This window comes from Larus michahellis, unplaced genomic scaffold, assembly GCF_964199755.1.
Source record: "Larus michahellis unplaced genomic scaffold, bLarMic1.1 SCAFFOLD_424, whole genome shotgun sequence".
NCBI lineage: Eukaryota > Metazoa > Chordata > Aves > Charadriiformes > Laridae > Larus > Larus michahellis.
This window is the reverse complement of record NW_027436074.1, coordinates 18026-30221: the sequence shown is the minus strand read 5'-3', so window position 1 is coordinate 30221 and position 12196 is coordinate 18026. Positions and strand designations below refer to the sequence as shown.

The window sequence follows — 12196 nt, the reverse complement described above, 5'->3', positions numbered from 1 at the left end:
CACAGCCAATCCCGGCCCGACCCATAGCGGGAACGCGGGCGTCCGGGACCCCCAACCTGCCCCACAGGGAGCCCTTCCTGCAGTATGACCCACATTCTGCCCCATAGCGACCCCCAACCTGCCCCACAGCCAATCCCGGCCCGACCCATAGCGGGAATGCGGGCGTCCGGGACCCCCAACCTGCCCCACAGGGAGCCCTTCCTGCGGTACAACGCCCAGCCTGCCCCATAGCGACCCCCAACCTGCCCCATAGCGACCCCTGACCCCCGACCTCTGACCCCCATCGTGCCCCATAGCGACCCCTGACCCCCAAGCCGTGACCCCCGACCTCTAACCTGCCCCGTAGTGACCCCCGACCCCCAACCTGTGACCCCTGACCCCCATCCTGCCCCATAGCGACCCCTGACCCCTGACCCCCAACATGCCCCATAGCGACCCCTGACCCCCGACCCTTATCCTGCCCCATAGCGACCCCCAACCCTGACCCCGACCCCCGACCCGTGACCCCCAACCCCTGGCCTGCCCCATAGTGACCCCCGGCCCCTGACCCCCAACCTGTGACCCCTGACCCCCATCCTGCCCCATAGTGACCCCTGACCCCCAACCCCTGACCCCCAACCTGTGACCCCCGACCCCCATCCTGCCCCATAGTGACCCCTGACCCCGACCCCTGACCCCCAACCTGTGACCCCTGACCCCCATCCTGCCCCATAGCGACCCCTGACCCCGACCCCTGACCCCCAACCTGTGACCCCCGACCCCCATCCTGCCCCATAGCGACCCCTGACCCCGATGTCTGACCCCCAACCCTGACCCCCCCAACCCCTGACCCCTATCCTGCCCCATAGTGACCCCCAACCCTGACCCCTGACCCCTGACCTGCCCCATAGCGACCCCCGACCCGTGACCCCCGACCCCTGACCCCCAACCTGTGACCCCCGACCCCTGACCTGCCCCATAGTGATCCCCAACCCCGACCCCTGACCCCTGACCTGTGACCCCTGACCCCCATCCTGCCCCATAGTGACCCCTGACCCGTGACCCCTGACCCCCAACCTGTGACCCCCCACCCCCATCCTGCCCCATAGCGATCCCCAACCCCTGACCCCCAACCCGTGACCCCCAACATGCCCCATAGCAACCCCTGACCCCCGACCCTCATCCTGCCCCATAGCGACCCCCAACTCTGACCCCGACCCCCGACCCGTGACCCCCAACCCCTGACCTGCCCCATAGCGACCCCTGACCCCCAAGCCGTGACCCCCATCCTGCCCCATAGCGACCCCGGCCCCTGACCCCCAACCTGTGACCCCTGACCCCCATCCTGCCCCATAGCGACCCCTGACCTGTGACCCCTGACCCCCATCCTGCCCCATAGCGACCCCTGACCCCGACGTCTGACCCCCCAACCCCTGACCCCCATCCTGCCCCATAGCGACCCCTGACCCCCAACCCCTGACCCCTGTCCTGCCCCATAGCGACCCCTGACCTGTGACCCCCGACCCCCATCCTGCCCCATAGCGACCCCTGACCCGTGACCCCCAAGCTGTGACCCCCATCCTGCCCCATAGCGACCCCTGACCCCTGACCCCCGACCCCCATCCTGCCCCATAGCGACCCCTGGCCCCTGACCCCCGACCCCGGCCCCGCCCGCAGGGGGCACGAGGACACGCCCTACCCCACGCGCCACTCCCAGCCCTACCCCCGCAGCAAGGCCCAGGCCGAGAGGATGGTGCTGGAGGCCAACGGCGCCCCCGTGAGGGGGGGGACACGGGGGGGGGCACATTGGGGGGGAGGGGACACGGGGGGGGACACGGGGGGCGGGGGGGAGCGGGGGTTTTGGGGGGAAAACAGGAGAAAATGGGGGTTTGAGGGGGGGAAATGGGGGGTTTTGGGGGGGGAAATGGGGAGTTTTGGGGGCAAACAGGGTTTTTTTGGGGGGGGACACGGGGGGGGGGACACGGGAGGGGGAGACACAGGGGGGGACACGGGGGGCGGGGGAAAGTGGGGGTTTTGGGGGGAAAACGGGGGAAATGGGGGTTTTTTGGGGGGGAAATGGGGGTTTGAGGGGGAAAATGGGGTTTTTTGGGGGGGAAATGGGGGGTTTTGGGGGGGAAATGGGGGGGTTGGGGGAGAAACGGGTTTTTTTTGGGGGGGGACACGGGGGGGGACACGGGGGGCGGGGGGGAGCGGGGGTTTTGGGGGGAAAACGGGGGGAAATGGGGGTTTTTGGGGGGGGAAATGGGGGGTTTGGGGGGGAGAAGGGGGGGATGGGGGGGAAATGGGGATTTTTGGGGGAAAACAGGGCTTTTTTTTGGGGGGGGGACACGGGGGGGGGACACACAGGGGGGGACACGGGGGGCGGGGGGGAGCGGGGGTTTTGGGGGGAAAACGGGGGGAAATGGGGGTTTTTGGGGGGGGGAAATGGGGGTTTGAGGGGGGAAATGGGGAGTTTTGAGGGGGAAATGGGGGGTTTTGAGGGGGAAATGGGGGGTTGGGGGGGGAAACGGTTTTTTTTGGGGGGGGACACGGGGGGGGACACGGGGGGTGGGGGGAGCGGAGGTTTTGGGGGGAAAACGGGGGGAAATGGGGGTTTGAGGGGGGGAAATGGGGGGTTTTGGGGGGGAAATGGGGGGGTTGGGCGGGAGAAACGGGGGGGGATGGGGGGGAAATGGGGACTTTTGGGGGAAAACAGGGCTTTTTTTGGGGGGGGGACACGGGGGGGGACACACAGGGGGGGACACGGGGGGCGGGGGGGAGCGGGGGTTTTGGGGGGAAAACGGGGGGAAATGGGGTTTTTTGGGGGGGAAATGGGGGTTTGAGGGGGGGGAAACGGGGGGTTTTGGGGGGAAACAGGGTTTTTTTTCGGGGGGGGGGACATGGGGGGCGGGGGGGACACGGGGGGAGAGGGGGAAAGTGGGGTTTTGGGGGGAAAACGGGGGAAATGGGGGTTTTTGCGGGGGGAAATGGGGGTTTGAGGGGGGGAAATGGGGAGTTTTGGGGGCAAACAGGGTTTTTTTTTGGGGGGGACACGGGGGGGGGTACATGTGGGGGGGAGACACAGGGGGGGACATGGGGGGCGGGGACATGGGGGGCGGGGGAAAGTGGGGGTTTTGGGGGGAAAACGGGGGGAAATGGGGGTTTGAGGGGGGGAAATGGGGGGGTTGGGGGAGAAACGTTTTTTTTTGGGGGGGGACACGGGGGGGGACACGGGGGGCGGGGGGCGGGGCAAAGTGGGGGTTTTGGGGGGAAACGGGGGAAAATGGGGGTTTTTGGGGGGGGAAATGGGGGGTTTGGGCGGGAGAACCGGGGGGGGATGGGGGGGGAAATGGGGATTTTTTGGGGGAAACAGGGCTTTTTTTGGGGGGGGGACATGGGGGGGGACACGAGGGGCGGGGGGGGCGGGGGAAAGTGGGGATTTGGGGGGGAAATGGAGGTTGGGGGGGGAAATGGGGGTTTTTGGGGGGAAAACGGGGGGTTTTGGGGGTTTTGGGGGGAAATGGGGTTTTTGGGGGGGGGAAATGGGGGGGGTTGGGGGGGTCCCGGGGGGTTTGGGGCTGCCCCATAGATTGGGGGGGGTCTGTGGGGTTTTGGGGGGTCTGTGGGGGTTCGGGGGCTGCCCCATAGATTTTGGGGGGGGTCCCACGGATTTTGGGGGTCCTATGGGTTTGGGGGCTGCCCCATAGATTGGGGGGGGTCCCGGGGGGTTTTGGGGCTGCCCCATAGATTGGGGGGGGTCTGTGGGGGTTTTGGGCTGCCCCATAGATTGGGGGGGGTCTGTGGGGTTTTGGGGCTGCCCCATAGATTGGGGGGGTTTTGGGGGGGTCTGTGGCGTTGGGGGGGGTCCCGGGGGGTTTTGGGGCTGCCCCATAGATTGGGGGGGGTCTGTGGGGGTTTTGGGGCTACCCCATAGATTGGGGGGGGTCTGTGGGGTTTTGGGGCTGCCCCATAGATTTTGGGGGGGTCTGTGGGGTTTTGGGGAGTCTGTGGGGGTTTTGGGCTGCCCCATAGATTGGGGGGGTTTTGGGGGGGTCTGTGGCGTTTGGGGGGTTCCGGGGGGTTTTGGGGCTGCCCCATAGATTGGGGGGGTTTTGGAGGGTCTGTGGGGTTTTGGGGTGTCTGTGGGGGTTTGGGGGCTGCCCCATAGATTTTGGGGGGGTCTGTGGGGTTTTGGGGTGTCTGTGGGGGTTTGGGGGCTGCCCCATAGATTTTGGGGGGGTCTGTGGGGTTTTGGGGGGTCTGTGGGGTTTGGGGGGTCCCGGGGGGTTTTGGGGCTGCCCCATAGATTGGGGGTGTCTATGGGGTTTGGGGGGGGTTTGGGGGGTCTGTGGGGTTTTGGGGCTGCCCCATAGATTGGGGGGGTTCTGGGGGGGTGTGTGGGGTTTTGGGCTGCCCCATAGATTGGGGGGGGTCCCGGGGGGTTTTGGGGCTGCCCCATAGATTGGGGGGGTTCTGGGGGGGTGTGTGGGGTTCTGGGGGGGTGTGGGGTGACCCCCGCGTGCCCCCCAGGTGGCCGGGGGGGGCCGGCTGGTGACGGTGGCGCTGCGCCCCACGGGGGTCTATGGGGAGCGTCACCCCCTCCTGGCCCAGTTCTACCGGCGGGGGAGGGCGGCCGGGGGGTGGCTGCCCCGAACCCTCCCGCCCCACGCCGAGCACGGCCGCGTCTACGCCGGTGAGTCCCGCCCCACGGCCGCCCCACGCCTGCCCCACGCCTGCCCCACACCTGCCCCGTGGCTTCCCCGTGGCCTCCCCGCACCTGCCCCATAGCTGACCCATGGCTGGCCCACACCTGCCCCATGGCTTCCCCGTGGCCTCCCCGCACCTGCCCCACACCTACCCCACACCTGCCCCATAGCTGACCCACAGCCGCCCCACGGCTGGCCCACACCTGCCCCATGGCTTCCCTGTGGCCTCCCCGCACCTGCCCCATAGCTGACCCATGGCTGGCCCACACCTGCCCCATGGCTTCCCCATAGCCGCCCCACACCTGCCCCACGCCTGCCCCGTGGCTTCCCCGTGGCCTCCCCATAGCTGACCCACGGCTACCCCATGGCTGACCCACACCTGCCCCACACCTGCCCCATAGCCGCCCCATGCCTGCCCCATGGCTGGCCCATGGCCACCCCATACCTGCCCCATGGCTTCCCTGTGGCCTCCCCGCACCTGCCCCACATCTGCCCCATAGCTGACCCACGGCCGCCCCACGGCTGGCCCACACCTGCCCCATGGCTTCCCCATAGCCGCCCCACACCTGCCCCACGGCTGGCCCATGGCCGCCCCACACCTGCCCCATGGCTTCCCCATGGCCTCCCCGCACCTGCCCCACATCTGCCCCATAGCTGACCCACAGCCACCCCATGGGTGGCCCACACCTGACCCAGACCTGCCCCACAGCCGGCCCACACCTGCCCCATAGCCACCCCACGGCTGGCCCATGGCTGGCCCACACCTGCCCCATAGCTGACCCACGGCCGCCCCTCAGCTGCCCCGTGGCTTCCCCATGGCCTCCCCATAGCTGACCCACAGCTGCCGCATAGCTGACCCATGGCCGCCCCATGGCTGGCCCATGGCTGCCCCACACCTGCCCCACACCTGCCCCATAGCCGCCCCACGCCTGCCCCACAGCCGCCCCACGGCTGGCCCACACCTGCCCCATGGCTACCCCATAGCTGACCCACACCTGCCCTATAGCTGACCCATGGCTGCCCCATAGCTGACCCACACCTGCCCCACAGCCGCCCCACGGCTGGCCCATGGCTGCCTACCCCACACCCTGCCCCATAGAAACCCCACGCTCCCAGGTCTCCCCCAGGCCCACACAACCGCCCCCCCCCCCCGAGCCCCATAGCACCCCCCCTGCTCCCCCCCAGCCCCACACAACCCCCCCCATGTTCTCCCCCCGCCTGTTCTCCCCCCCAGCCCCACATGCAACCCCCCCGCCATGTTCTGCCCCCCACCCCCCCCTGTTCTCCCCCCCCCCAGCCCCACACACCCCCACCCCCGCCATATTCTCCCCCCCCATGTCCCCCCCCAGCCGCCATGTTGTCCCCCCCAGCCCCACAGCAACACCCCCAGCACCCCCCCTCCTCCTCCCCCCCATATTCTCCCCCCCCATGCCCCCCCCCAGCCGCTATGTTGTCTCCCCCCCGCCACATTCTCCCCCCCCTGCCATATTCTCCCCCCTCTACCATATTCTCCCCCCCCATGTCCCCCCCCAGCCGCCATATTCTCCCCACCCCCCATGTCCCCCCCCCAGCCGCCATATTTCCCCCCCATGTCCCCCCCCGCCATTTTCTCCCCCCCATGTCCCCCCCCAGCCGCCATTTTCTCCCCCCCGCCATTTCTCCCCCCCATGTCCCCCCCCAGCCGCCATGTTGTCCCCCCCTGCCATATTCTCCCCCCCTCCCCCCATGTCCCCCCCCATGTCCCCCCCAGCCGCCATATTCTCCCCCCCCATATTCTCCCCCCCCACGTCCCCCCCCCCAGCCGCCATATTTCCCCCCCCATGTCCCCCCCCGCCATTTTCTCCCCCCCATGTCCCCCCCCCAGCCGCCATGTCCTCCCCCCCCAGCCCCCCCCAGCCCCCCCAACCCCCGCCATATTCCCCCCCCGCCATATTCTCCCCCCCCATGTCCCCCCCCCAGCCGCCATTTTCTCCCCCCCCCCCATTTTCTCCCCCCATGTCCCCCCCCAGCCACCATATTCTCCCCCCCCGCCATATTCTCCCTCCTCCGCCATTTTCTCCCCCCCCATGTCCTCCCCAGCCGCCATATTCTCCCCCCCCATGTCCCCCCCCCAGCCGCCATGTTGTCTCCCCCCCCGCCATATTCTCCCCCCCATGCCCCCCCCCAGCTGCCATGTTGTCCCCCCCCGCCATATTCTACCCCCCTCCCCCCATGTCCCCCCCCATGTACCCCCCCAGCCGCCATATTCTCCCCCCCCATTTTCTCCCCCCCCATGTCCCCCCCCAGCCGCCATATTTCTCCCCCCCCATGCCCCCCCCAGCCGCCATTTTCTCCCCCCCCATGTCCCCCCCAGCCGCCATTTTCTCCCCCCCCATGTCCCCCCCCGCCATTTTCTCCCCCCCATGTCCCCCCCCGCCATATTTCCCCCCCCATGTCCCCCCCCGCCATTTTCTCCCCCCCCATGCCCCCCCCCGCCATATTCTACCCCCCCATGCCCCCCCCCAGCCGCCATGTTGTCTCCCCCCCCCGCCATATTCTCCCCCCCCCCATGTCCCCCCCCCAGCCGCCATTTTCTCCCTCCCCATGTCCCCCCCCCCAGCCGCCATGTTGTCTCCCCCCCCCCATATTCTCCCCCCCCATGTCCCCCCCCCAGCCGCCATAATCTCCCCCCCCCATGTCCCCCCCCCAGCCGCCATGTTGTCTCCCCCCTCCCCCCATGTCCCCCCCAGCCGCCATGTTGTCTCCCCCCTCCCTCAGGCAACGTGGCCTGGATGCACCTGCTGGCGGCGCGGGCCGCCCTCCTGCGGCCCCTGTCGGTGGGGGGGGAGGCCTTTTACTGCTACGACTCTTCCCCCTACGCCCCCTACGAGGAGTTCAACCTCCTGCTGCTGGGGCTGAGGGCGGCGGGGCCCCGGCCCCCCCGGCTGCTGCTGGCCCTGCTGGCCCGCCTCAACGCCGGCCTGGGGGCCCTGCTGCGGCCCCTGCGGGCCCCCTACGCCCCGCTGCTCACCCCCTACACCCTGGCCCTGGCCTCCACCCCCTTCAGCGTCCGCACCCTCAAGGCCGCCCGTCGCTTCGGCTACCGGCCCCTCTACACCTGGGAGGGGGCCCGCACCCGCACCCTCCGCTGGATCCAGCGCCTCGACCAGGGGTGGGGGGACGGGGGGGCATGGGGGGGGTATTGGGGACATGGGGGGTATTGGGGGACATGGGGGGCATTGGGGACGTGGGGGGATTTGAGGACATGGGGGGACATGGGGGGGCATTGGGGACATGGGGGACAGGGGGAGACATGGGGGGATTTGAGGACATTGGGGGGACATGGGGGATTTGAGGGGACATAGGGGGCATTGGGGACATAGGGGGCATTGGGGGACATGGGGGGATTTGAGGGGACATGGGGGGACATGGGGGGATTTGAGGGGACATGGGGGGGTATTGGGGACGTGGGGGGCACTGGGGACGTGGGGGGATGTGGGGGACATGGGGGGCATTGGGGGACAGGGGGGATTTGAGGGGACATGGGGGGGTATTGGGGACGTGGGGGGCACTGGGGACGTGGGGGGCATTGGGGGACATGGGGGGATTTGAGGGGACATGGGGGGGTATTGGGGACGTGGGGGGCACTGGGGACATGGGGGGATGTGGGGGACATGGGGGGCATTGGGGGACAGGGGGGATTTGAGGGGACATGGGGGGACATGGGGGGATTTGAGGGGACGTGGGGGACATGGGGGACAGGGGGAGACATGGGGGGATTTGAGGGGACATGGGGGGGCATTGGGGGACATGGGGGGACAGGGGGATGGGGGACATGTGGGGGACATGGGGGCATTGGGGACATGGGGGGCATTGGGGGACATGGGGGGCATTGAGGACATTGGGGGACATGGGGGACATGGGGACGTGGGGGCACTGGGGTACGTGGGGGGATGTGGGGGACATGGGGGGCATTGGGGACATGGGGGGATTTGAGGGGACATTGGGGACATGGGGGACAGGGGGAGACATGGGGGGATTTGAGGACATGGGGGGACAGGGGGGATTTGAGGGGACATGGTGGGGCATTGGGGGACATGGGGATGGGGGGCATTGGGGGACATGGGGGGACAGGGGGATGGGGGACATGTGGGGGACATGGGGGCATTGGGGACATGGGGGGATTTGAGGACATAGGGGGACATGGGGGGATTCGAGGGGACATGGGGGACCATGGGGATGGGGGACGCGGGGGGACATGGGGGGCGTTGGGGACATGGGGGGATTTGAGGGGACATGGGGGACATGGGGACATGGGGGACAAGGGGAGACATGGGGGGATTTGAGGGGACATGGGGGGACATGGGGGGGCATTGGGGGACATGGGGATGGGGGGCATTGGGGGACATGGGGGGATTTGAGGGGACATGGGGATGGGGGACATTGGGGACATGGGGGGCATTGGGGACATGGGGGGACAGGGGGGATTCGAGGGGACATGGGGACATGGGGGGACAGGGGGATGGGGGACATGGGGGGCATTGGGGACATGGGGGGAAGTGGGGACATGGGGGACACAGGGACATGGGGACAGGGGGATAGGGGACACAGGGGGACATGGGGACGTGGGGGGCATTGGGGGACATGGGGGGCATTGGGGGACATGGGGGGATAGGGGGGATTTGAGGGGACATGGGGGACACGGGGAGACATGGGGGCATTGGGGACATGGGGGGATATGGGGGACATGGGGACGTGGGGGGCATTGGGGGGACATGGGGGGCATTGGGGGACGTGGGGGGCATTGGGGACATGGGGGGCATTGAGGACATTGGGGGACATGGGGACATGGGGATGGGGGGCATTGGGGACATGGGGGGACATGGGGGGATGTGGGGGACGCAGGGGGACGTGGGGGGCATTGGGGACATGGGGAGACATGGGGGACACGGGGAGACATGGGGGCACTGGGGACATGGGGGGACGTGGGGGGCACGGGGACATGGGGGCCCATGGGGATAGGGGACGCGGGGGGACATGGGAGACATTGGGGACATGGGGGACTTGGGGGGCATTGGGGACATGGGGGGACATGGGGAAATGTGGGGACTGGGGGGACACAGGGGGATGGGGGACATGTGGGGGACATGGGGGGGCCAGATGGCTCCGGATCCGGGTCCGGGTTTTGGGCTCCGACCCCCCGATCCCGAGGGAAATCCTGGGCCGGGTTTTGGCTCCGACCCCCATCTGGGTTGGGACCTGAGGCCGGATCTTGGCTCTCGATCCGGATCCAGGGCCAGGTTTTAGCTCCAACCCCCGATCCGGGCCCAGATCTTAGCTCCCGATCCGGATCCGGGTCCAGGTTTTGGGCTCCGATCCCCAATCCCGAGGGAAATCCCAGCTGGGTTTTGGCTCCGACCCCGATCCGGGATGGGATCCGGGGCTGGATCTTGACTCCTGATCCGGATCCGGGTCCGGGTTTTGGGCTCCGACCCCCCGATCCCGAGGGAAATCCCGGCCGGGTTTTGGCTCCAACCCCAATCCAGGCTGGCATCTGGGGCCGGATCTTGGTTCTGGATCTGGGTTTTGGGCTCCAACCCCCCGATCCCGAGGGAAATCCTGGCCGGATTTGGGCTCCGACCCCAATCCGGGATGGGATCCGGGGCCGGATCTTGGCTCCCGATCCGGATCCGGAGCCAGGTTTTGGCTTGGAACCAGATCTGGATCTGGATCCAGGGCCAGGTTTTAGCTCCGACCCCGATCCAGGCTGGGATCTGGGCTCCCGATCCAGATCCGGGTCCAGGTTTTGGGCTCCGACCCCCGATCCGGGCTGGGACCTGGGGCCGGATCTTGGCTCTGGATCCGGATTTGGGTCTGGGTTTTGGCTCCGAGCCCTGATCCGGGCTGGGATCCGGGGCCGGATCTTGTTTCAGGATCTGTGCCTGGGTTTTGGGCTCCGACCCCCCGATCCCAAGGGAAATCCTGGCCGGATTTTGGCTCCAACCCCTGATCCGGGAATGGATCCGGGGCCGGATCTTGGCTCCAGATCCAGATCCAGGTTTTGGCTTGGAACTGGATCCGGGGCTGGGTTTTAGCTCCGACCCCAATCCAGGCCGGGATCTGGGCTCCCGATCCGGATCCGGGGCTGGGTCTTCGCTCCGACCCCAATCCGGGATGGGATCCGGGGTCGGATCTTGGCTCCTGATCTGGATCCAGGTCCGGGTTTTGGGCTCTGACTCCTGATCCGGGCTGGGATCCGGGGCCAGATCTTGGTTCCGGATCCGGGTTCGGGTTTTGGGCTCCGATCCCCCGATCCCGAGGGAAATCCCGGCCGGGTTTTGCCTCCGCCCCCTGATCCGGGCTGGGATCCGGGGCTGGATCTTGACTCCTGATCCGGATCCGGGTTCGGGTTTTGGGCTCCAACCCCCCGATCCCGATTTAAATCCTGAGCCGGGTTTTGCCTCCGACCCCTGATCCGAGCTGGGATCCGGGGCTGGATCTTGGCTCCCGATCCGGATCCAGGTCCGGGTTTTGGGCTCCGATCCCCCGATCCCGAGGGAAATCCCGGCCGGGTTTTGCCTCCGCCCCCTGATCCGGGTCTCGGCTCCCAATCCGGATCCGGGGCTGGCTTTTGGCTTGGAACCGGATCCGGATCCGGGGCCGGATTTTAGCTCCCATCTGGGCTGGGATCCGGGGCCGGATCTTGGCTCCCGATCCGGATCCGGGGGCCGGGTTTTGGGCTCCGACCCCCCCCCTTCCCCCTCCCCCCGAATCCCCCGCCCCCCCCCCCGAATCCCGATCCCGATCCCGAGGGAAATCCCGGGCCGGGTTTCGGCCTCCGCCTCCTGATCCGCCTCCGCTTTTTCCTCCCAGCGCCTCGCCCTGATCCAGGCCCCCGATTGGCTGCTGCCGAGACCCCGCCCGGGATCCAGCTCCGCCTTTTACCCTCTTCCCCCCCCCCCCTCATTTGCATCTTATTATCTCCCCCTGCAATTAAAAGCCGCTGACGTCGCCCTGACGCCTGGTTCCCCCCCCCCCGGGGGGGTGGGCGGGGCTTGGGGGGAGTGGGCGTGGCTTCGGGGGGGAGTGGGCGGGGCTTCAGCAGGCCCCGCCCCCCCCCGGGATTGGGGTTCGGGCCCTTCCCCCCCCCCCGGGGAGACGGAGCCGGGACGGGAGGTACCGCGGGGGGGGGGGGGATATGGGTCCCTTTTTGGGGGGGTTTGGGGGGGTCCCGGACACCTGGGGGCCATTTTGGGGGGGGGTCTGGGACACCCGGGTCCATTTTTGGGGGGGTTTGGGGGGGTCCTGGACACCTGGGCCCTTTTTTGGGGGGGTTTGGGGGGGGTTCCCAAACTCCCGGGTCCCTTTTTTTGGGGGGGGGGGTCCCTTTTTGGGGGGGGGGGTTGTCCTCGGAAACCTGGGCCCCATTTTTTGGGGGGGGGGGGTCCCCGAACTCCCGGGTCCCTTTTTGGGGGGGTTTGGGGGGGTCCCCGACACCTGGGGGCCATTTTTGGGGGGGTCCCCGAACTCCC

At 68.4% G+C, this 12196-nt stretch overlaps 1 protein-coding gene across 2 annotated transcripts in view; it reads left to right on the top strand.

Annotated features, from left to right (window-relative positions):
- LOC141736917 (3 beta-hydroxysteroid dehydrogenase type 7-like) overlaps positions 1-11677 on the top strand; it is a 27418-nt gene extending 15741 nt beyond the window's left edge. The window contains exons 5-8 of one of the 2 annotated variants that reach the window (XM_074571564.1): positions 1615-1756; positions 4510-4672; positions 7732-7836; positions 11538-11677. In XM_074571564.1, coding sequence (XP_074427665.1) covers positions 1615-1756; positions 4510-4672; positions 7732-7836; positions 11538-11671 — 544 coding nt within the window. In that variant the 3' untranslated portion in view covers positions 11672-11677. Of the gene's footprint in view, positions 1-1614; positions 1757-4509; positions 4673-7442; positions 7837-11537 lie in introns of both variants that reach the window. The other variant, XM_074571563.1, reaches the window with a different exon arrangement.
- Positions 11678-12196: the final 519 nt, after the last annotated feature.